We start from the raw sequence: 24,466 nt of genomic DNA on the forward strand, positions 1-24,466 counted from the left end.
GCCACTTACAGCCAAGTAACTACAAAACATTTAACATTCTTAGACAACAAAATTGTTCACATGTCGAAGCGAAATGTGAATCAAAAATCATTGTGTTGTTGTTGCCCTGTTTGCCTTTTTTCCTCATTCCTATACTTACTCTTATGGGCAGACCTGTACTTCATAAAATGAGCAGTTATCATGTGTTGTATTATTCTCAGTCAGTATGATTAAAGCTATTTTAATATTCTAATTTCTTCAAATAGCAACTGGATTACGCAACAGGCTTAACAGAGGCTGCATTAAAAACACAATCAGGCTAAATACAGATGACTTCCATTATTAAATAAATGAAAATTATTTGACAGAAGTTCACATTTGTTCTTATTCTGTCCATATCTTTACTTGTTTCTACATTTTTTGGTTTGAATCCCTTGTCACAGCAACTAGCATGGCATCAGGTTAAATGTACAGTATGTATTTAATTTACCTCAAACCAAACCCAAACTTGGCTACACACCGGGCTAAATTACATACTGAATGCAGAAAACCTCACTGGCATTAAAAGAAACGTGGTGTGTAAATAACAGCTGTGTCCACAGTAAGAGAAGTCCGACAGCAAAATATTTTTATGATGAACTTAAATGGCCCCTTTGTGCAACTTTTAAAAAGGTATGTCAACTCCATCTGATATATCCGTCAATATAGATTTCCTTTAGAGTGAGCATTTAAGGTTTGATGACTGAGGCACACCAGCAGTGAAAGCAGTGTAACCCACACAGGGGCAAACAGTGTAAATACTGTACTGTCTAATGTGAAGTACAGCAGCCCTCCAACAGAAAGCACTGTGTAACCTCCAGCTCTCAGGTGCTGACCAAACACACGATCCTTGGTATCTCAGTTTGAGCTCGTTATCAGCAAGGTCGTAGATTCCACCACAAGTCGAGTCTCTACATCCAACCATGTTCAGATGGTGTTATTTTGCATACATCAAAATTCTGCCAATTAAATGAAGCACCCTCTTGTATCCTTGAATGAGGATAACCAATTAATACAAGAGCTAATAGGACAGTAGTATTTCAGTAGTATTGTGCAAAAATGCTTGGTTCCAGCTTCTCAATTGTGAGGATTTGCAGCTTTTCTTTGTCTTATGTGACAGTAAACTGAAAATCTTTTGGTTTTAGACTGCTGATTGGACAAAACAAGACATTTGAAGACATCACCTTGTGTTTAAGGAAATTGTAAAAAAAAAAAAAAAAAAAGGTGTTTTTCACTGTTTAACATTTTCTAGACCAAAACCATTAATTGATCATTTGCTGCAGTCCTACATGACAGTTGTTTAATCAAGCAAAAACTGCAAATATTCTCTGATTCTAGCTTCTCAAGTTTAAAGATTTGCTGCTTTTCTGTTTTTATATTACTTTAAATTAAGTACTTTTGGGGTCTGGACTGTTGGATAGACAAAACAAGACATTTGAAGATGTAATTTCCCACATTTTTTTGACATTTCATAGACTAAACAATTCATTAAAACAAAATAATTGACAGATCTTCATTTACCACCTTAATACCAGAGAAGGATCCAGAGAAGATTGCTACAACTGTTCATCTTGAAGCACAACCCTGCAGGAAAATCAACCACATCTGTTTGCTGACTCTCCATTATTAACCTGTTTATAAAGCCACACTGGTGATCTGTAACTTATGCTGGTAATTTGCAACATTAGCCAAAGAGGTGGTAAGACAAAAAAGTACGTCAAAGACAAAGAAATGTCGAGGTTGCAGAAAAACCTGCGAGACATGAGAGCTGAAGCACGGAGGAAGGTTCTCTCTGAGTTTGTCCGTGATGTTAACATTCTTGCTTGGTGTCTACAGTAGCATGACTTCCCTTTAAAAGATTAGTAAAAAAAACTGTAGTACACGTGTGTGCTGATTTGAATGCAAGTTCAACTTCTGCAAGCATACTTTGATATAAAAATGAGACCAAGAGATACCATCAAAGCCATCTGACCACTTCTGCATTTTACGCGCTTTGCATAACATCATCGCAATTGTTTTTTCCTCTCACAGGCCACAACACAGTCACATCTTATACTGTGACTCAAAAGTCAACATGCAACAGAAATGCAGTAATAAAATGCATCTGTCAGGCCCTGACGATGAACATCAATATCCGCTTCAATGCAACAAGCAGCAGTGTGCATGAATGTTTTACGTGTTTGTTGAACCAGAAGTCATCATGCCCGTCTTGGCAGGCGTAATCACCCAAATTACACAAATTACATCTCCTTCTGAACTGCACAACAGGATTTCAGAGTGTCAAGGCTCTCATTCTCTCCCTTCGTCTCCCATTGGCTGTGGAGTGGTGATACTGATGTCAGAGGGAGAGGGGTTGCCATGGAGATGGGCGCCACGGTGGCATTTCAAGAGGACGGCTCATGGCAGAATGAAGCAGAGCATCAGCAACGGCTAAGAATCAGGCGGGTCAAGTAGTCGAGATCAAGATCAGAGGGAGTCAGAGTCAACAGGAGGAGGACAAGAATGACAAAGCTGACAATAAAAGAAATTTTATTTGTGATTTATGATGAAATGTTTAGAAAGATGTGATAACCATAAAAGAAATGTGCGTCAGTGGTGGCAAATACCAGTATTTCTTTTGGTAAATGGTACTTTGTTGCAAAGAAGTACACTCTATTTCTCGACAAATACTTATATTTTAAAACTATAAAATCCAAATAACGTGTCCTGGTGAGCTTTGTCTGGATTCTACACGTGCCTATTACCAGACTACATGTAAATGTATTGCTTATATTATAGCACAGACTTATGTAACAACTTGATCCCAATAATGCCCTTTTCACATAAGTTAAAAATAAAATAAAAATCAGGGTTGAGCTCATTGAGCTCTAGGAGATTGTGATAGGCATATTGTTTAGATTACACCATTAATCGATTATTGGTGTAATCTAATAATTGTTAGTTGCAGCCATTAAAAAAAAAAAAAGAAGAGTGGCACTTATTATTTGCCAGTGGGCAAGTTCCAGCTTCAGCTTTGTTTAATTCAGATTCTCCTCTTAGGCTACTTGGTTTCAAATCAAAAGAAATTATAAAAATGATGTGTTCAGGTCATGTCACATTTACTATAACAATGGCCTATGAACTACAAAATACTGCTCACATCAAAAATCCTTTTTAGAGCTTTTAGTGTCTTTCAATTGGCATTACAACTCAAACAAATGTGTTAAAACGGGTGGCAAATATGGTGCCAAATCCACTGTAAGGAAAAAATCCAACGTTATTTACATTCAATCAACTTGGGATGCACCAATCCGCTACGCCGGATCATATCTGCAGCGATACTGACCTTCAGTAGATCTACAGAGTATCGCCCATGACGTAACCGGTCAATATTAAATACAGCTTCTTTGTCAATTTCATTGTCAAGTTCAATATTTCCTTTATCTGTCACATTCATTCAGTCAGGTCGGGCTGATACCTGGAGTTTAGAGATCAGAATCTATTGTAGGGATTCACCAATCCGGCATTTTCTCTCCCAATACCTGATGCAGTTAATAAAATCTATCAAAAACAGCAATGAATGAACAAAAATGGTTCTAAGTAGAAGCAATGAGATGCCATCCCACTGTTTTGTTTTTCCAATTTGCCATGAACATGGCCAAAAAGGTGGAATCTGACCGATTACCACCGGTCTTTTTAGATATAAAACTTTTTATAAACACAAGCCACTTCAGCAGCATTCCCCCATGATCTAACTGTTCATGTGGGCGGGTTGAAAAGGTAGAGTACGCCACGGCAGCTTCTGAATATCATCACAGAGGGTGATACAGTATCTGGCGATTGTGTAAGCAGACGGTGTGCACGAACTGAGGCTTGTGTTAAGAGGCTCAGTGCACCATCAAGCTGCGCAGCCCTCAGTCACTGGAAAGCCCTGACATGCAACAGCCTTACCTCCAACAAGAGGCTATTAAAAACTAAAATAGGCCTACTTCGAAAATGACACAGACATGCCTCACAGTCAGCCGCCCTCTTACCATACAGTCAAACACATTTTGTAACACACAAACTCAGAACTACATCATACATACTGATTACCAGTCCTTTCTTTGTACAAACAACTGAAGACTCAAATTCACATTTTATATCTATAATGGCTGCAAGTTCCCAAGAAGCACAGACTGATTATAATCCTCTATCCCGCCTTGTCCTATTTAGATTTGCACAATCATTAAAAGAAAATCAGTACAACATACTACAACTCTGATAAATTTATAAGAGTACCTACAGCTAAGAATGCTAACAAAATAATAGTTTTATCTTGGTTAAAATGCTCAAATTCTACTTTCCAGTACATCAGTCTGTACCCACATTGTTGTAATATGGACAGAAACACCCTGTTTCACACTTCAGCTTCTCAGAACGACAGATAAAAGAAACACTTTAGGATAAATTACATCAAGAACAGTGGCTAACCCAAACGCAGAGCAGGATTTAAGCTCTATAAACACACGCTCTAAAGAGGAATTCAGATCAACTATTGGTGACAAAAAAAAATGTAATTGTTATAGAAGGCTGCAAAGGAAAGTTTGTGACAAACTGGATTTCGTCACCAGATTTCGCCACCTGGTTACACCCCGGAAACACCGGGGTCTACAATCTACTCACCGACTGATTCCCGGCTCGCGCCACAATTCAACGCTCTTCCGTTTATCTGGCATTGTTTTGTTTTTTTTGAGAGTGGGAGAGTATTGGCTGGAGCAACACGCTCAATTGTGCGGTAAAAACATACAGTAGGAAGGTCGTTTAATCCCTTGCGAATCGTTTTTTCATCTGCCACCGCCAGCCATCCTCCGATCACCTAAGCTACATTCTCCTGAATCGTTCCATATCCACACTGCTCAGTTGTTTGTGGAAGCCGGACAAACACCCGTTTTCTCTAAGGGGAACTGGACAAAAAAAAAAAGAAAAGTGTGAAAGAAAACCCATAGTTGGATTATCCTGGGATTTTGGGTTGTTTTGTGAATGTCTTTAAATATATGAATATTTTGGTTTTGCGCTAAAATCTTGTGTTTGTGGTGTTCTACATGGCATTAATTTCCACGTGAGCCACATCTTTCCAGTAATAAAAACACATGATCAGCTACAAATCCTCGGCCACTAAGTTTACATGTAAAAATCAAGTGTGATCAAGTTAAAATGGTTTAGGACTGCACATTGAAAACAAGAAAGCAGCACAAAGCAGGACATGGAGACGGCGGAGAAAGCTGTTGTCATGGCAACCGTAAACAGCATCTCAGCTTAAGGATTCAATGTGAATCTGTCAGTTTTAGAAAGTTGTTTCATTATTATTTTGCAAGGCTACTTTCAACGTGTCTAGGTGTAAATCTTTAATATAAAAAGGGACTTCAGTACCTTCTATGTTTTAGAAATGTTTTTTAACATGTAAGCATAATGCATATACTGTGTTGCTTACTTTAGTTTTAATATTGGAATGTGTGCAGCTAAAATCCACTGTCTCTTTGTCAATTTTACGTCTTAAAGCTGGAACATGCTTCTGCAGGCTGCACGCACACGCGAATGCACACAGGTGTCATTTGGAGGTGTTCGGATGGCTGTTTCTTTTGTACTTGTATGAACATATTTTGTTTCAAAACAATCACCCAACAGGAAGATGGATCAATCAATCACCTTGTCTGATGCACAGGCTTGCACGACCTATAGTGACAAAAATTCAAGTTATACCATAACCTCTCTGTGTAGATCTGTAGAGACGTTTAAGCACATCTCTGCGGAAGCATAATTCCAGCCTTAGGACTCAAGTACCAAAGTATCACCAAGCTACAAGCTTGCAATTTGGTGAAAATCAATCCGACTTACCAAAGTAAACTACACATTTACTTATTTTTTTATATAATTTTTAAGCTATCAAAGAAGTACTTGTGATATTTTCTTATTTTGTTACAAACCCTCTATGGGTGAAATGTGTGTTTATGCTTAAAATGTATAAAATATGAACATTAATCCAGTTTTTCTGTCTCATAATGCCTGTTGAATGCAGCCCAAGGGAAGCTATTTTCAAGAAGGTAACACCAGTATGCAGTGGTGCACTGCCACCACAAAAAAAGCCTGATATAGAAGAACTTCCTGATGTGATTTAAAAATACTTCAGATGCAAACTAAGGGAAGTCTACGAAGCACACGTTGCACCACTTTCTCTGGCTGCTGCACATCAAAGCAACATGACCAACTGACTCAAAGCTACAGGTCTTAAGAGGAACGGAGCAAGACAAGTGCAAGGAGGCTGAGGCTGACACATCGCCCACTCAAACTGCCATGAAGAACACTAAAAAATAAATAACTGGGCTTTTACATGAACATGAGTGAAGATCACAGTAAAACTGAAAGAATACTGGACTATCCGTATAGCTTTTGCTGCTGGTATAAGGTGTCGAAACAGTAATTTTGGGGTTCCAAGATCAAAAGTAGTCATTGAATTCATTAGAAATATTGCTCTAAAAAAATACCCAAAAGTTCTCCTTGAGAACATCAGAGAAAAGGAATCACAATCCACTCTCAAATTATACAGTCAGTTTATGTTGTCGCATATTTAGTCTCACATGACCCACTTACAAGTGAGAAGGGCTTGTAAAATAAAAATTAAAAAAAAGAGGTCACGTTTAGTGGACACAAAGTTTTTGTAACCTCTCATTTTGCCAGCTTAGAGATTTTGGCATCAATGGGAGTCAAAACAACTACAATTCCAGTCCCTTAGTCAAGCATGATGGACCTGTCTGTGCCTGTTGATCTAATGCATGATTGCTGATGTTAGGAAATAAGAGATATCTTAAATATGAGTGTCTCCTTTATACTCTCCTGATATACTCATTGTTTCCCTGGAAGATAATACTTGTAATTTAAGGCGTATTAGCTCAAGTTTTTGGTGTGACTTTAAAAAGGCACAGTTCACAGTAAAACACAGCATGCTTCCTTAAAATTAGTTGTATTTCAATTTGACCCATCAAATCGCCAATGACCATGTGTCAGAACAAAATATGAATTTTATTTTAAAAAAAAAGGGGGGGGGAAAGGTTTCTGCTTATGCATTTAACATTACTGGAAGCAGCATTTGCAATAACCAGAAGAAAGCACTGGGTAGCTAGCGGGAGCATTAACGGCCATCATGGGTGAACAGACAACAAAAGAGCTCAGCTTACAGAAACTGAAACTTCATTAAAAGAAAGTTCATGGAATAACATGTCACAGTGTTGCCTACACAGTTTGACTGACAGATGATCTCTGAGAGGTGAAGTGCAGAAACACCACGGCAATGAGAACCAAACCTAAATGTGAAAATAAATCCCACAAGTTACCACTTGTAACATATCAACATTAATTGTTGGCTAAGAGGACGACATGCCCAGTTTTACTTATGACAAAGACAGCTCTTTGTCTTTGTCTGAGCAGATTTTCAGGTAGGGCACTGCAGACACTGAGAATATCTTGACATAAATTTGTCCACATTAGCATGCTTAATACAAACTTTAACAGTTGTGTTCAGTCTTGAGTTGTCCCCTCAAAATCAAGGATGGTTTGGAGCTTTGGATCCAAGTAATTGTGACCAAACGTCCCGTAAGACCGAAATATTCGTAAACAAGGCAATCGGGAGAAAAGATTTGCACAGTCCATCAGTTTAACTATCCTTTTTATGTTCAGTTATTGTTTGTGTTTCTATTAATCATCTCCTAATATCTTGTTTATCTATTTGTCTTTTTATAGGGGGCAGTGCACATAAATCAACATCAATGTAAATGTGCCGGGGATAGCAAAAACAGCTAATTTGCACCCATAGTCCCAACACAAAAATCTCCATTTGTGAAATAAATGCATTAATAGCTTGTATTAATAGTTTACTGTAATTAAAACATGATTAGTTCAACACACAATAAGACAGTCAGCTGTTACTATAGATTAATCGGATTCTTTTGATTAATAATTTATTAGTGTAGCAGTATAAAGCTGCAAATAATAATGACAAATGCCCATCACAAGTAACTAGAGAGCAAAGTGATGTCTTCAAATTATTTATTGTTGATTTGGGTTTGTGGTCAAAAAACCCAAATCGATAAAATTTACAGCGATACGAAGCAGAAACAAAGCAGCAAATCCTCCCATTTGAGAATTCGGAAACAGCATATATTTAGTATTTTTCTTTTTTAAATGACTTGAATGATTAAATCAGCTGTCACCTGATAATGTTCGATTAATGTTTCAGCATTAATATCCTCAGAGGAGAATTTCTGAAATTATTTCTGATTTGAATTGCAGTGATGTCGTCCAGCTTCCAGCTGACCGTCTCTTTACAGATTTCAACACTTACTCTGAAGTATTATTGTCTCTTTTAATGCTAGAGCAACCTCGCATCTCTTTTCAACTGAACATCCTTCCAACACTGGGGCTTTAATGGTGACCTGTACTTTATCTGGTTCTTCTTGCCTTGAGCGACAGTATGTACCAGTCATTTGTTGAGGGGATCGTACAAGTAACAACTGCGACTGGTTGGTTTTCCATCTTGCAGTCAAAAAGATGCTAAACAACCTGCTGTGCTTTTACACTGTAGGCAGGCTGTGTGTCAAATCTGTTTTCTCAGAAAACCCAGCTCCTCTCAGAGGAAAAAAGAACTACACTGCTGTTGTTTGACACAAGGACAATATATTATGTAATACGGTACAGTGAGCACTTTTAAGGTCAACTACATTACCACAGGCTATAGAAACAACAAGATTTAGTGTTTTTGAAAGAGGAGAGTAGGATTTGACTCAATACAATCTCAGATGCTGTTAAAATTAAGTTAGCTTTGTCATCTTTGGGGTTAATTATCAGAATGAATCCTATAAATGTACACAATTAAAATAACAGCCATGCAGGAGAGGGGGATATAACGTATAAACCACAAATAAATTCAAGTTTTGATGAGTTTATCCTCCACCACATCACTGGTTGCATATCATTAGGTAGAAAATACTGCGTCCAGAGTGGGTCTCGCCTATAAATTCCTTCATTCACAATGTGAAACCAGCTATCAGCATCAGCTACTGAAACAAACGCACAAAGAAAACCCTTTGAGGTACTCCTGCAATATATTTTCAATAAGATGTAGTAGTATCAGATCACTATAAATTCTGTATTGATTACAACTGAAAAAACACACACACACACACACTAATATATATATATTCACTGGTGAAGTATTGAAAGGGGTGCTATACTAGTTTTGGAGATAGAAACCACCACCAAGTCTCTAAATTTAAAGTGGAGGATTGCACACACCCTGCTGGGTGCATGTTGTAGTCATATTATTGAAAAAAGAAAAAAAAAACACCAAATGTGTTCATTTTATAAGCTGTATGTCACATTTAAGAGTATAAAAAGCGATGCAAATGGCACTTTATGTAGAAACCTGATCCCCACTGATGCAAGTTGGTAGTAACTAAATAAAACTGACTTCTAGTCGGTGGTCATTACAACGCAAAATCCCACCAAATGTGAACTAAACAAAGTCAGCCAATTGAGCCGTGATTTCATCTTTTTCCTCTAACGGACGCTGTCTTTATCAACTCGCTAACGTTAACATCGGTTTGACACTGCTGCTTGCTAGCTAAAACATGACATTTAGTTGTTTATAACGGAAAAGATGCAACGTTAAGTTAGCTACAGTTTTGTCGGGCTAAAAAGAAAAAGGTGTAAACTCTATACGATATGTAAAAAGCTTCGGATAGACTTACCACACCATCCCGTAGGCTCCTTCCCCGATGTAGGAGAGGTTGCTGTACCGGGGCCCGACATCGAAGGCCTGCCCGCGGACCAACTCCGTTCCCGACCCGGGGCTGGGGCCGCAGCCAGCAGGGGCAGACACCGCAGCTGTCGCCATTATGAACACTTGCTTTTTGTTTTTTAGTGGGTGTTTTTTTTTTTTTTTTTAACAAAGCTATCAAATAAAAAAAAAAACAGCAGCTAAGTTTAGGAAAAAAATACGTGTGTGTTTATATATCCGTCGTCGCTGTGACTGAAAGAGGGTTTTCGGTGTGGCGGAGGCCTTCACTGGGTATGGAGTGTTTTTTTCTTTCCGTTAACGTGCGTTCAGCGCGACCACACCACTACTGTGCTGTCTCGGGCAGGCAGGGGCGAGAGTCGCGGAGAGGTAGCTGCTGCAGGAAATAACGAAGGCGGTCATGTGATCCGGTGTTTTCCTTTTTTTTTTTTTTTAACATGACCAGTGTTGCCTTCAGGTACTGCTTCAACTCAGTAGCACAAGCAAAACAGAAAGGCAGCCAGATCCAGCGGTGGAGGAAGTATTCAGATCCTTTAACGACACAAGTAAAAGTACAAATACCACACTGTAGAAATACTCCTGTCCTGCATTGAAAATGTTACTTAAATAAAGGTATGTAAGTATAGTCAGGAACATGTACTTAAAGTATTAAAAGTACTCAATGCAGAAAAATGTCCCCTGTGGCTGTTATACTGTTATATCATTAGATTATTATTACTCATGCAGGATTTTACTGTTGTAGTTGAGGTGGAGCTCATTTTGAACTATTTTGTATCAGACTGCAACTAAATATTATTTTCATTGTGGATTAATCTGCTGATTATCCATTAATCGACTGATTGTTTGGTTCTATTGTATCAATATTTCCATCTGAATTGTAGTCGAGTAGAAGTAGAAAGTGGAATGAAAAGAAACGACTCAAGTAAAGTACAAGTACTTGAGTAAATGTACTTACTTACATTCCACCACTGGACTTAAGGTATTCAGATTATGCAGATGGAGAACTAAAATAGTTTGTAACCCACGTTTGATACCATTGTCCTTCATTGCAGCATTAACATAAGCCTATCAGTGTTAATAGAGCAGAGAACAAACTGATTGATTGTTTGGTTTGTGAAAAATTATGAAAATAGTGAGAAATGCCATCACAATGACCCAGAGCCCAAAGTGACACCTTCACTTGTCCAGCCAAACAGTCCAAACCTCAACGTTATTAAAAAATAAATTAAAATAATTAAAAGGAAAAGCAGCAAATCCTTATATTTGTGAAGCTGGAACCATGAAATGTTTTTGCATGAAAAATGTCAAATGATTATCAAAATAATTGCCAATTAATTTTCTGTCAAACGACTAACTCATTAATTGACTAATCGTTTCAGCTGTACTTGTATATAAACTGTTGGGTAGTTTGTTTTAAAACAAAACACCATATTTTAGAAGCTCTTCGTATGTTTTGTGTGAAGAAATCTTAATTTGGAAAGCAACTGGTAATGAAAGGTGTCAAATAATTGTAGTGAAGTAAAAAGTACAATATTTCCCTCTGAAATGTAGTTAAGTAGAAGTAGAAAGTGGCATGAAAAGAAATTACTCAAGTAAAGTACAAGTACCTCAAATTTGTACTCAAGTACAGAACTTAAGTAAATGTATTTAGTTGCATTCTTAGTTGGGTAGATCACACAGGTAATAAACAACTTGTTTTATTATTTGGGAGAGAAAACTAAGGCAAAAATTAAAATGATTACCCAAACTGTTTATTATAAATATTTATTAGATTTTGCAGAACAATCTTTCTGGTTCTGGATTTACCACCATGGCCGGATCAAGCTGCTAGGGGAGCCTGGGGCAAAAATAAGCTGCTGGGCCCCCATTAAAGGTACGGTCACATTACACATTCCTTGAAGGCTGCACGACGCATGAATTCGAGCATGCGTTTGCTGTTCAGGCTCTGGTGAAATTGCAATCCAGAGTTCACCTCTGTTCAACCTGACTGTTCAGATATTCACATTTGGCCTATAGGAACACTGCTGCACTGTGTTTTTATTCTACTGAGTTTCATCACGTTTAGTACAACATGTAGCGTAGCTCTAACAGATTGTGAAAAAGTTGCCCACCTCATTCAGTTCAATGGGACCAGAACAACGGTGTACTTCTGATGCTTAACTCAGGATCGTCAAGACGGAGGATAGAGTGATTGGCGCCATGATTTCCAGAGCTGTAAAAGCCCTGAAGCAACGTGCCCTCACCAACGCAGCCACTAGGGTTTTCTCAATGCAGGGCTGTTTTTGGTCTGAATTTCACGTAAAATAGGACAAATGTTAAACGACTATGCAAACGGTTAATAAGAAATTCTGCAGAACAACTTTTCCTGGATTAACTTTGTCCTACCATCATGGCTGGATTAATTTAACCCTGAGAGGACAGTAGTCGTTTGGAAAAGGGAAGGGCAGGAGTTGGCCTTTTATTTTTTTTCTCAACACAAATATATATTTTATTTAAAAGAAGATGACTTTTGTGTGTTCCATGGTTTATAAATCTGCGCAGCAACACTTGCATGTAATATTTGAACTGCTTTTTTGACAGCTTTTGCCAAGAAATATGTCCTGGAGATTCTTTAGAACCTGTTACATGTTGATAATATAGTCATCGAAATGAATTAAAGTTAATAATCTAAAACACTTAAACTTTTCAAAGAAAGTTAGTCCAGTTTTAAAACACAGCTCGACACCTTTTCATCTGAAAATCACCAAAACCACTCTGACTGAGCTGGGCTGTTATCAGCTGCTCCAACAGTTGAAACAAATGGAAAAAAACTGAAAGCAAAATCCACAAGCCTTTCCTCCAAGAAATACATTTTACCTCCAATCCATTAAATCCTCACCGTTTGCATTCTCAGCGGCATGCCAACAACAGACCAGAAAGTATGGAGGCGCAAGTTTTTTTATGAGAAACTTTCTCATACAATCTTAGTGATGCAGAACATGAACTTAGATTTGTTTTCTGTTGTCCTTTTAACCACGCAATACTTGAACAGAGATTTATTTCTTAAACATGGACAATGCACAAAGACTACGTTGGCTATTCACATACAGTATGAAACATTTAATTTAGCCGGTTACCTGAAGAAAACGGCTGTAGCATTTCTTTCCTTTCTTCTGCCATTTGGTGCACAATTTATGTGAAATTTTGCAAATAAACATGTTGCCTGAAATTATGTAGATGTATATATAATGTTGTGATTGAAGATTTTGTTTTTTATTTTGTATATGTGCTATTAGAAGATGTGTTGTTATAGTTTTGATGTGGTGTCTTGTAATGCCATGTTAAAAAACTAACTAGCTAACTAACCCTACTCCTGGACCTTTGGAAAAAGTGTGCAGGGGCGTGTAAAGATCAGATGATCTAGATGAAGTTCTTAAAACTTGAAGCACCTAAATCGTCCCTGCAGCCACAGCTGCCCTGCAGAATGAACAGCACTAACGGTGGCCCAAAGGTTAGAGAGTTGTGCTTTTGACCAAAAGGTTTGTAATTGGATTTCTGGCAGGATAAGTTTTGGTAGGCAAAGTGAATGAGTGTGTTTATTTAACATATAAATAAACATCCACTACATTGAAGCCCTTGCCAAACAAGTTCACACAATGCTGATGAAGCCTATCACTGCCAGGTGCACTGCCTGCTCTTTGACACGTTGGTAAAATATCTGAAGTAGGCTATGTAGCTATTACATTTACTCTACCTAAATAATGGATTATTGTCTTGGAACTGTGGAAATTTGTATTTTTTGTAACTATTTCTGAGCCTGTGGTGCGCTCGCTGTAGGCATACATCACAAGCATGCGTTGACGGTGATTGTGTAATTACTCTCACTGCCTGAAGGGGGAGACAAAGGTTCCGCACTGCAGGTTTGAAAAAAAATAAAGAAAATAATTGACAGTAGAATTAGAATCCTGGTGTTCTACTCTCTGTGACAGCGATGACATCATGATGGACTCATTTGCATATCTGCAGAGACAGAATTCCAGCTTCATTCGCACATCAACCTTTGGAGAGGTAAGACCACTTTACAGCTGGGATAAAACTACTTTTTTACTTGACTTTTCCTGTTTAGTATAACTGTATTGTGTTGGGGAAGGAGCAAATTTACTTCTCCTGTAGTTTATCTGTCAAGTAAATAGTTTTTTTCATTAGTTACATTCCAAATACCATTACAGTAATATGTACATCTTTTGCTGTAATCAGGAGATACAAATGCACTTTTTTTTAATATTTTAATATGTAAAATTTGCTTTACTTGTTGCCTAAATTGTATGTGTGCAAAATGGACTGCATTTGTAGTATTTCTTTGCACTAGAGGAAATTTGACAAAGACTGAAAGGTTTGCAGTCCTTACACTTGTGACCATCTGCAGTTTCTTTTACAGATGCCATGAAAATTAAAGATTGTTTAATGGATATTTTACTAAATATGATTATAATATATGCATATTATTATTATCATTATTATTATTTATTTAATTTACTGTAACCACATTTGGTAGTAGTGGAAGTTCAGTATCATTTGTGGTATTAACTGCACTAGCTGCAACAGTACTATGTTAATGAATATAATGATTTTAGATGTGTAATATTTCAGTTACAGTTGTACATCTTGAATACTGTTAATTTTAAACTACAATAGTCTGATTATCAGTGAAGTGATTGCTGTGTGTGTTTGTGTCTGCAGTTCAAATACATCGGTACACGAACGCATCATTGAGAGAATGTTTAGAGTAAATTCCTTTGCAAGACCTCAGTCTCCAGGAGATATGGACTCTTCTTTTACTTGGAAGAAGTCCAAACGAAGGGGTAAGAGACCTTCGTCTCCTGGAGATCTCGACCCTCCCATGATCTGGAAGGAGCGCAGACGAAGGGGTGAGAGACCTTCGGCTTGTGGAGACATCAACCCAACCACAATCTGGGAGGAGCACAGACGAATGGGTGAGAGTCCTTCGTCTCGTGGAGGCACCAACCCTTCTACCATCTTGAAGGAGCGCAGACGACGGGGTGAGAGGCCTTCGTCTTGTGCAAACATCGACCTTTCTACCACCTGGAAGGAACACAGACGAAGGAGTGAGAGACCTTCAATATCTGGAGACACCAACCCTCCTACAAGCTGGAAGGAGCGCAGACGAAGGGGTGAGAGTCCTTCGTCTTCTGAAAAAAATGAGCTTCCTACCACCTGGAAGGCAGCCAAAAGTAGTAGAGGGAAGGGGAAACATTGGTCACCTGCTGAAATCATCTCTCCTGAGTCCTTTGACCTGGAATTTGAAACGCCTCCAGCAGATATTGACCTTTGTATGTGGGAGAAGTCACAACAGAATAGTGAAAGATCTCATTCTCCTTCTGTTCATGACAAAGACAGAGAAAGACAGGAGGATGAAGAGACAGAAAGACTGGTCAAATTAATTGTCCAGAAGTGGATCAGGAGAAGGGAGGAATGGGAAAGACTGGCGAATGAAAGACAGAAGCAGGAGGAGCATAAAAATAAGGAGATGGAGGAGTCAGAAAGGCAGCAGAGAGAAGAGAACAAAAGACAGGAAAGAAAAAGAAAAAGGATGGCAAAGAGAAAAAGACAAAAGAGGGAGGAGAAAGAAAAACAAGAGAGGGAGGAGAGAGAAAGACTGGAGATAAAGGAGAGAGAAAAGCAAGAGTGGTTAGAGAGAGAATGGGAAAAGTGGGAGAAGTTTGATAGAAAAATATGGGAGAAGGAGGAGAGGAAAAGACAGAAGTGGGAGAGGAAGGAGAGAGTAAGACAAGAGAAAGAGGAAAAAGAAAGTGAGAAAAGGGCAAGGAAGGAGATAGAAAGACAGGAGAAGGAGGAGAAAGAAATGCAGAAGTGGGAGAAAAAGGAGAGAGAAAGAGAGGAAAAGGAGGAGAAAGAGAAACAAAAGAGGGAGAAGAAGGAGAGAGAAAGACAGGAGAAACAGGAGAAGGAAAAGGAGAAAAGGGAGGAGAAAGAAATGCAGAAGTGGGAGAAAAAGGAGAGAGAAAGAGAGGAAAAGGAGGAGAAAGAGAAACAAAAGAGGGAGAAGAAGGAGAGAGAAAGAGAGGAAAAGGAGGAGAAAGAGAAACAAAAGAGGGAGAAGAAGGAGAGAGAAAGACAGGAAAAGGAAGAGAAAGAGAAACAAAAGAGGGAGAAGAAGGAGAGAGAAAGAGAGGAAAAGGAGGAGAAAGAGAAACAAAAGAGGGAGAAGAAGGAGAGAGAAAGAGAGGAAAAGGAGGATAAAGAGAAACAAAAGAGGGAGAAGAAGGAGAGAGAAAGACAGGAACAGGAGGAGAAGGAAAAGGAGAAAAGGGAGGAGAAAGAAATGCAGAAGTGGGAGAAAAAGGAGAAAGAAAGAGAGGAAAAGGAGGAGAAAGAGAAACAAAAGAGGGAGAAGAAGGAGAGAGAAAGACAGGAAAAGGAGGAGAAGGAAAAGGAGAAAAGGGAGGAGAAAGAAATGCAGAAGTGGGAGAAGAAGGAGAGAGAAAGAGAGGAAAAGGAGGAGAAAGAGAAACAAAAGAGGGAGAAGAAGGAGAGAGTAAGACAGGAAAAGGAGGAGAAAGAGAAACATAAGATGGAAAAGAAGGAGAGAGAAAGAGAGGAAAAGGAGGAGAAAGAGAAACAAAAGAGGGAGAAGAAGGAGAGAGTAAGACAGGAAAAGGAGGAGAAAGAGAAACATAAGATGGAAAAGAAGGAGAGAGAAAGAGAGGAAAAGGAGGAGAAAGAGAAACAAAAGAGGGAGAAGAAGGAGAGAGAAAGACAGGAAAAGGAGGAGAAAGAGAAACATAAGATGGAAAAGAAGGAGAGAGAAAGAGAGGAAAAGGAGGAGAAAGAGAAACATAAGATGGAAAAGAAGGAGAGAGAAAGACAGGAACAGGAGGAGAAAGAGAAACAAAAGAGGGAGAAAAAGGAGAAAGAAAGAGAGGAAAAGGAGGAGAAAGAGAAACAAAAGAGGGAGAAGAAGGAGAGAGAAAGACAGGAAAAGGAGGAGAAGGAAAAGGAGAAAAGGGAGGAGAAAGAAATGCAGAAGTGGGAGAAGAAGGAGAGAGAAAGAGAGGAAAAGGAGGAGAAAGAGAAACAAAAGAGGGAGAAGAAGGAGAGAGAAAGACAGGAAAAGGAGGAGAAAGAGAAACATAAGATGGAAAAGAAGGAGAGAGAAAGAGAGGAAAAGGAGGAGAAAGAGAAACAAAAGAGGGAGAAGAAGGAGAGAGAAAGACAAGAGATGGAGGAGAAAGAAACAAAAAAGGAGAAGGCTAGAGAAAGTCAGGAGAGTGAAGGAGAGGAGGAGGAGGAGAGAATAAGTCAGGACAAAGAGGAGACACACAGAAGGGAGACCAGGGCTCCAAGTGGTGGCTTCTTTTCAAGACTAAACACTTGGTGGCTCAGTTTCCAGAGGGACAAATACATCAAAGCCATCAACAGAAGCTATGAGGATGAGTGGTTCATCGCACTTGATAGTAAGAAAGTCAATTTTCATACTTTCACATTAAGTTTCATAGAAGTATGCATTGTCTCGTATATTTACACGGTCAGTTTTAATTCTTTATAATGATGTCTGATAGGTTTGAATATTTGGTATTTTGTTTTAAATACGCAAATTAATTTTCGTTCTCTTTCTCGCCAAGAGTTAGATTTTAAGATCGATACCACTCTCATGTCTGTGCATTAAAGAATAGGTTCACATTTTTCTAAATTAAACTAAATACATTTACTCAACTGCACTTTAGTAAATATTGTACTTTTTACTCTAGTACATTTATTTGGTACATCTTTAGTTACTAGTTACTTTTCAGATTCAGATTATTAATACAAAATATACAAAATGAATGATCAATAATTTATCCAATTATATAATATAATTATTCTAAAATGGGTCATTCTGCATGATGGGTACTTTTTGTACTTTAAGTATATTTTGATGCTAATACTTCTGTATTTTAAGTAAAGTTTTTAATGCAGCTTTTACTTGTAACAATGTATTTCTACATTGTGGTATTGCTACCTTTACTTAAGTAAAAGATGTGAGTAATCCTTCCACCACTGCACTTTTTCAGTGTCAATTTTAAAACAATTCTCCGCAGTCCACATTTTGTATGAATACCATATTGAAGTTCAGCCAAAGCTAATGTGAGGCTTCAGAAGTCTGAGATAGACAAATCAAGTGTAAGTTACAGTCGTTTTAGAACGAAATTCCCTCTCTGTGCCACAGCAGCAAGACAGTTACACAAAGAGGGAATTTTGTACTAAATAGGCTGCAGCTTTGTAAGATGGCCACTTGATTTGTGCTTCAGACTGCTGAAGCATCATATGAACTTTCTCACACAGAACAACGACTGTGGATTTTGTCGTTCTCCCTCTGTTACACTGAAGTTGCTTTAAGAAGGGATTTCTTTGCGGCAGTATGAACAGGAGACTTAATTACAGTGAATATGTGCAGTTAGCACTGTTTTAAGACAGTCTTTAAAAATATGAACCTATCCTTGAAGTGGAGGCAGGAGTTGGTTAGCCTAGCATAGCATAAGGACTGGAAACAGCTAGCCTGGCTCTCATCAAAGTTTAAAAATCCACCTACCAACACCTCTAAATCTTACTATTTGACACATTGTACATGTAAAAATTACGATCTGTGATTTTACAGGAATATCATAAAACAATTTCAATTTAGTCTGGCTCTCAGTAATCTATAAAAATGTCCTTTTTACTTGTCACTTTATTGTAAACTGAACCTGCTCGGCAGCATGTTAGAGGAGCAGCATAGGTCACCGTGGTGATCTGCCTCATTTAAAAGTGAGCCAGTTTTGTGATACCAGAAAACCTCAGTTAAGCCCAAAAATAGCTGGATGACCCACTAATCTCAGAATGTGAGAGGCCAGCACAATGTAATGATGTTACATGTATTATTACAGATTAAACAAATGATACAAATGGGGTCTGTTGACTCTTTCCTGTTGGGAGGGGTGCAGGTGTACAACTGGACTCCAGACTTAACCTTTCATATATTGTTAGTTTCAGGTGACACTACGCAACAGAAGGAGCAAAAAATACAAAGGGAGTACTACATAAGGAGGGAGCTGTTTGGGTTCAAACGACAAAAAGAGCGAGAGCAGGAGAGGCAAGAAGAGAAGCAAAGACTTAAGAGAGAGAGGAAGGGAAAAAGGCTGTATCTAGAACAGGGAGAGACAAAGAGTCGCACAGAGGTAGGCCGCAACTTAAACACTCCCAGTAAGTCAATATTTGCCAGAGTACAAAACATATTAAGGTCACGCAATCGCATAAACATCAATACGGCAAATATTCCAGAAGTGATAAATCTGAGGTAAAGAAAAGTCAAGTAATAGAAAGACCGTTGCAACCTCCAATAAATTACAAAACAACCACTTGATAGTCAAATAGCATTGTGCATTGTCCAAACCTAACCTAACCTATGAAACTTGGTACACTTGTACAGTTTGGGGCCTTGAATATTTTCAGAAATGGAGCCATCGCGAAAACGCCTTTGCATTTGCAATGCCCCCGGCAGCCTTTCTTACAGCCACAACCTACGAGTTCAAGGATGGACAGGCTTGCCTGTGGAAGAGTTGACCACAATGGTCTCCAATCGCTCGGGTCCATCCAACCCCAGTCTGTTGTAGATGGCACCTCAAATGCTTGTCCCCTACAGTGCCCTCCTTGGTGCGCTGCTCTTCTGAGGTTCTGCACCAGTGCATCCTCAGTTGGGGAGATTTGCTCCATTCCTCTTCCTTTCTTCGTGGACAACTCAAGATGAGCTTGGTCGATGTTCAGTTGGCTGCTGGTGCGATTGTAGAGGAGTATTGTGAAGTGCTCCACAATGGAAATGACCTCCTCTGGAATGCCTTTTGGAGCCTTTGACAGAGCCATGACGGCCTCTGTTACTACGTCATCGGCATTCCAGGTATCCCATGCTGTCTTCTTGCCCCTGGTTGCAAGTGCAGATACTGTGTCACAGCCAGTGAAGGCATACAACACAGAAAGGCCCATGGATTTGTCAGGACCCAGAGACTTGGCAATCATGGGCAGGCATGTGTCTGAAGTTCTTGCCAGTCCCAAATGTCACTCACAGCTTCTCAAAATCCAGCTTTGACACATGCGCAATGGCTAGGACCACAACATCTGTGTCCACAGTGCGCAGGGTGATCTTTTTAAATAATTTTCTTCTTGACATTTCCACAAGGTTTCTGGCCAGAAAGTGAAAGAGCTCTGTTTTGTTTCCTTTCCAGTTGGTTGGTATCTTGTTTTTTCCATACACTTCTGGTTTTGTCCCCTTTCCCCACTTCTGTCTTGTCTGGGACTTTAAGCTGTTATACTGTTTTCTATGCAATAAACTAGACGAACTGTCCCCTGGAGACCGTAACACCAGAGCCCCCCCCCCCCCCAATAAATAAAAAACTTATAGGATTTGTTACAGAAAACAGTAAGCTATTTGAGTGCTACACACGGTACAGAGCTTCAAGCACGACATTTGGTTGGTTTGGTTGAGATTATACATGCACAACAGAAACACGAGATTGTTGTGATTGGCATAAACTACCAGTGGCAGGCTGCATGAGCCAATGTAGACCTTGCGCGAGACTACTGAACACGTCAGTTAAACTTTGCAAGTGTTCCAGTCATCCAGATACGTGTTACAATTGGTCAAACCCCATAAATACAAACCTTATAGGATTTGTTACAGAAAACAGTAAGCTATTTGAGTGCTACACGCGGTACAGAGCGTCGGCTACGACATTTTCTAAACCCTTTTTGTGCTTAATCACAAGGTTACACTCCTGTACCAACAGAGCCCAGTGCATGAGCCGTTGGTTGAGATTATACACGCACAACAGAAACACGAGACTGTTGTGATTGGCATAAACTACCAGTGGCAGGCTGCATGAGCCAATGTAGACCTTGCGCGAGACTACTGAACACGTCAGTTAAACTTTGCAAGTGTTCCAGTCATCCAGATACGTGTTACAATTGGTCAAACCCCCCCCCCAATAAATACAAACCTTATAGGATTTGTTACAGAACACAGTAAGCTATTTGAGTGCTACACGCGGTACAGAGCGTCGGCTACGACATTTTCTAAACCCTTTTTGTGCTTAATCACAAGGTTACACTCCTGTACTAACAGAGCCTAGTGCATGAGCCGTTGGTTGAGATTATACACGCACAACAGAAACACGAGACTGTTGTGATTGGCATAAACTACCAGTGGCAGACTGCAGGAGCCAATGTAGACCTTGCGCGAGACTACTGAACACATCAGTTAAACTTTGCAAGTGTTCGGCCGAGTCATCCAGATACGTGTTACAATTGGTCACACCAGCCAGAACAGTATTTACCAACTGTTAGAAGGTACGGGCATTTTTCACGTCATTATCATGTTCAAGCACTGTGGTGTGGAGTGGGGACATCACCAAAGCGACATGGGAATTTTGCAACTAGAATTTCAATGTCACGCTGCTGGTCAGGGTCCAGATGGCTGAGCTGTAGCAGCAGTACTTTCAGCATTTCTGAGTTTGACAATTGCGCACTCTGGTGTGAGGAAGGGCGTGTGGCTAAATCCTCCTCATTATAAGGACTAACCAGACTAGGACTAGCTACAGTGAGCGCGGAGCATCAGGGGAGGTTTTACTTGCGGCAGAGCTTGTTTTGTCATGGCGAAAGTGATACAGTTTTAACATGGTAAGATGGGAGATACGGTTTTTGCGCTTTCTATCAGGTGTACTGACAGCATAATCTGTATCACTCAATTTCTGATGGATGCTGTAGGGCCCGGAAAAACGTGCAGAAAGAGAGGAGCCAGGGATGGGTAACAGAACTAGCACCTTATCGCCAACTTCAAGTGTTGCGCTGCAGCAGAATGATCTAACTGGATTTTCATTTTATCTTGGGAACTGGCGAGCACTTCCTTTGCAAAGGAACGAGTATGGTGCAAACGTTCCCGGAATTTGCTCACATAATCCAGCACATTCATCTCCCAGGACAATTCGGCCAAGAGGAATTTATCCTTAAGCACTTGGGGGCCACAAGCAGTATGACCAAAAACCAGTTCCCCTGGACTGAAGCCTAAGGATTCCTGCACTGACTCACGGGCTGCAAAAGGGATGCCCTCATTCCAGCTTTTGCCTGTCTCCAAACAATATTTTCACAGGATGGACTTTAAAGTTTGGTGTCATCACTCCAGTGCCCCCTGAGATTCCGGATGACATGCACTGGAGACGACGTGTCCTACATCTAGAGACTTAAGGACCTGCTTGAAGAGCTTGGATTGAAAATTTGTGCCTTGGTGTGTCTGTACAATTTTTGGCAAACCGACAGTGGAGAAGAACTTAGTTAGAGCCCTGACAACAGAACTAGCCGTGATTTTAAGCAGAAGCACTGTTTCAGGAAAACGAGTGGATATGCACATAATGGTGAATAGATACTGATTCCCTGCTTTTGTTCTGGGTAGTGGACCAACACAATCTACTAAAACTCTCTCAAATGGCTCTCCTATGGCGGGTATAGGGTGCAGCAGAGCTGGAGGAATAACCTGGTTTGGTTTACCTGCTAGCTGACAAACACGACAAGTGCGGCAATGCTTAGTAACGTCAGATTTTAGACACGACCAGAAAATGTGTCTCAAAATGAGATGATAGGTTTTGTTGTAGATTGTGGGCACGACAATTTGGTGAAGGTCATCCCAATCTAAACTCTCAGCTACCATCGGTGACCATTTGCGCATGAGAACGCCATTATCAACAAAATAGCTTACGGCTTCATCATTACTTGGGTCAGTATTCACCACAGCAGCGAAACATTTTCGCAGGCTTTGAACTGCCTGCTGAGCAGCAATGAGCCACTCACAAAAAAATGAAAATGTTGTCTCCTTACTGGCAGCCGAAGCCTGTAAGGAGACAACATTTTCTAAACCTTTTTTGTGCTTAATCACAAGGTTACACTCCTGTACCATCAGAGCCCAGTGCATGAGCCGTTGGTTATGATTATACATATGCGACAGAAACACGAAAGGGTTGTGATCGGTATAGGAGATACCGAGATACCAGATAGGAGTGATCGGAGCCAATGTAGACCTTGCGCGAGACTACTGAACACATCAGTTAAACTTTGCAAGTGTTCGGCCGAGTCATCCAGATACGTGTTACAATTGGTCACACCAGCCAGAACAGTATTTACCAACTGTTAGAAGGTACGGGCATTTTTCACGTCATTATCATGTTCAAGCACCGTGGTACGAGTGGGGACATCACCAAAGCGACATGGGAATTTCGCAACTAGAATTTCAATGTCACGCTGCTGGTCAGGGTCCAGATGGCTGAGCTGTCGCAGCAGTACTTTCAGCATTTCTGAGTTTGGTGATTGCGCACTCTGGTGTGAGGACGGGCGTGTGGCTAAACCCTCCTCATTATAAGGACTAACCAGACTAGGACTAGCTACAGTGAGCGCGGAGCATCCACTTACAGGGGAGGTTTTACTTACGGCAGAGCTTGTTTTGTCATGGCGAAAGTGATGCAGTTGAGATGGTGTTTGCGCTTTCTATTAGGTGTGATGACAGCATAATCTGTATCACTCAGATTATGCATCTGTCAGAAATGACGGATACTGTAGGTCCCAGAAAAACGTACAGAAAGAGAGGAGCTTGGGATGGTTAACAGAACTAGCACCTTATTGCCAACTTCAAAGTGTTGAACTGCAGCAAAACAGTCGAACTGTTTTCATTTTTTCTGGGCATGGTGCAAACACTCCCGGAATTTGCTCACATAATCCAGCACATTCATCTCCCAGGACAATTCGGCCAAGAGGAATTTATTCTTAAGCACTTTTAGTGGGCCGCGAGCAGTATGACCAAAAACCACTTCACCTGGACTGAATCCTAAGGATTACTGCATTGACTCACGGGCTGCAAAAAGGGCAAAAGGGATGCCCTCATCCCAGCTTTTGCCTGTCTCCAAACAATATTTTCACAGGATGGACTTTGGTGCCCCCTGAGATTCCGGATGACATGCACTGGAGACGACGTGTACTACATCTACGGACTTAAGGACCTGCTTGAAGAGCTTGGATTGAAAATTTGTGCCTTGGTCTGTCTGTACAATCGGCAAACCGACAGTGGAGAAGAACTTAGTTAGAGCCCTGACAATAGAACTAGCTGTGATTTTAAGCAGAGGCACTGTTTCAGGAAAACGAGTGGCAGCCGAAGCCTGTCAGGAGATTGGAAGCTGGTGCTCATTACCTTCACATTACAAAATTTTCCGAACCCTTTTTGTGCTTAATCACAAGGTTACACTCCTGTACCAAGAGAGCTCAGTGAATGAGCCATTGGTTATGTTGTGATCGGTATAAACTACCAGTGCAGGAGCCAATGTAGACCTTGTACGAGACGACTGAACATGTCAGTTAAACTTGCCTCATACAAGTTAACATTACTCTAGTCACACAAAGAAATGCAAGTTAATATTACAGCTAACATCATACAAGTTAACGTGACTCAGAGACGGACTGCTCACGTTAAATCGGCTTTTATAGCTTGAATGACAGATCGGCGTGGCTTGGGATTCGCAGCTGGAACCGATGTCGAAAAGCGGCAGGACTAGCCAAGAATGGGGAAGACTGAAG

The 24,466-nt window shown here is 40.0% G+C and overlaps 2 protein-coding genes across 5 annotated transcripts in view; one reads left to right on the forward strand and one right to left on the reverse strand.

Annotated features, from left to right (window-relative positions):
- mapk1 (mitogen-activated protein kinase 1) overlaps positions 1 to 10,218 on the reverse strand; it is a 32,587-nt gene extending 22,369 nt beyond the window's left edge. For 2 of the 3 annotated variants that reach the window (XR_006378006.1, XM_044195995.1), the window contains exon 1: positions 9,780 to 10,218. Coding sequence is in view for 2 of the 3 variants with exons in the window: in XM_044195995.1 (XP_044051930.1) it covers positions 9,780 to 9,925 (146 nt within the window). In the remaining variant the exon portion in view is untranslated. The remainder of the gene's footprint in view (positions 1 to 9,779) is intronic. The other variant, XM_044195994.1, reaches the window with a different exon arrangement.
- A 6,798-nt stretch (positions 10,219 to 17,016) lies between these two features.
- Positions 17,017 to 22,712, forward strand: LOC122876096 (RNA-binding protein 25-like). Of its 2 annotated transcripts, none has more exons than XM_044196000.1 (3): positions 17,017 to 17,301; positions 18,851 to 19,041; positions 21,620 to 22,712. In XM_044196000.1, the coding sequence occupies exons 1-3, from the start codon at positions 17,067 to 17,069 to the stop codon at positions 21,860 to 21,862; spliced, it is 669 nt and encodes a 222-aa protein (XP_044051935.1). In that variant the 5' UTR covers positions 17,017 to 17,066; the 3' UTR covers positions 21,863 to 22,712. The 2 variants fall into 2 exon arrangements, with proteins under 2 accessions (XP_044051935.1, XP_044051934.1); XM_044195999.1 differs by lacking the exon at positions 21,620 to 22,712 and adding an exon at positions 19,293 to 20,237.
- Positions 22,713 to 24,466: the final 1,754 nt, after the last annotated feature.

This window comes from Siniperca chuatsi, linkage group LG5 (genome assembly GCF_020085105.1).
Source record: "Siniperca chuatsi isolate FFG_IHB_CAS linkage group LG5, ASM2008510v1, whole genome shotgun sequence".
Classification (NCBI taxonomy): domain Eukaryota; kingdom Metazoa; phylum Chordata; class Actinopteri; order Centrarchiformes; family Sinipercidae; genus Siniperca; species Siniperca chuatsi.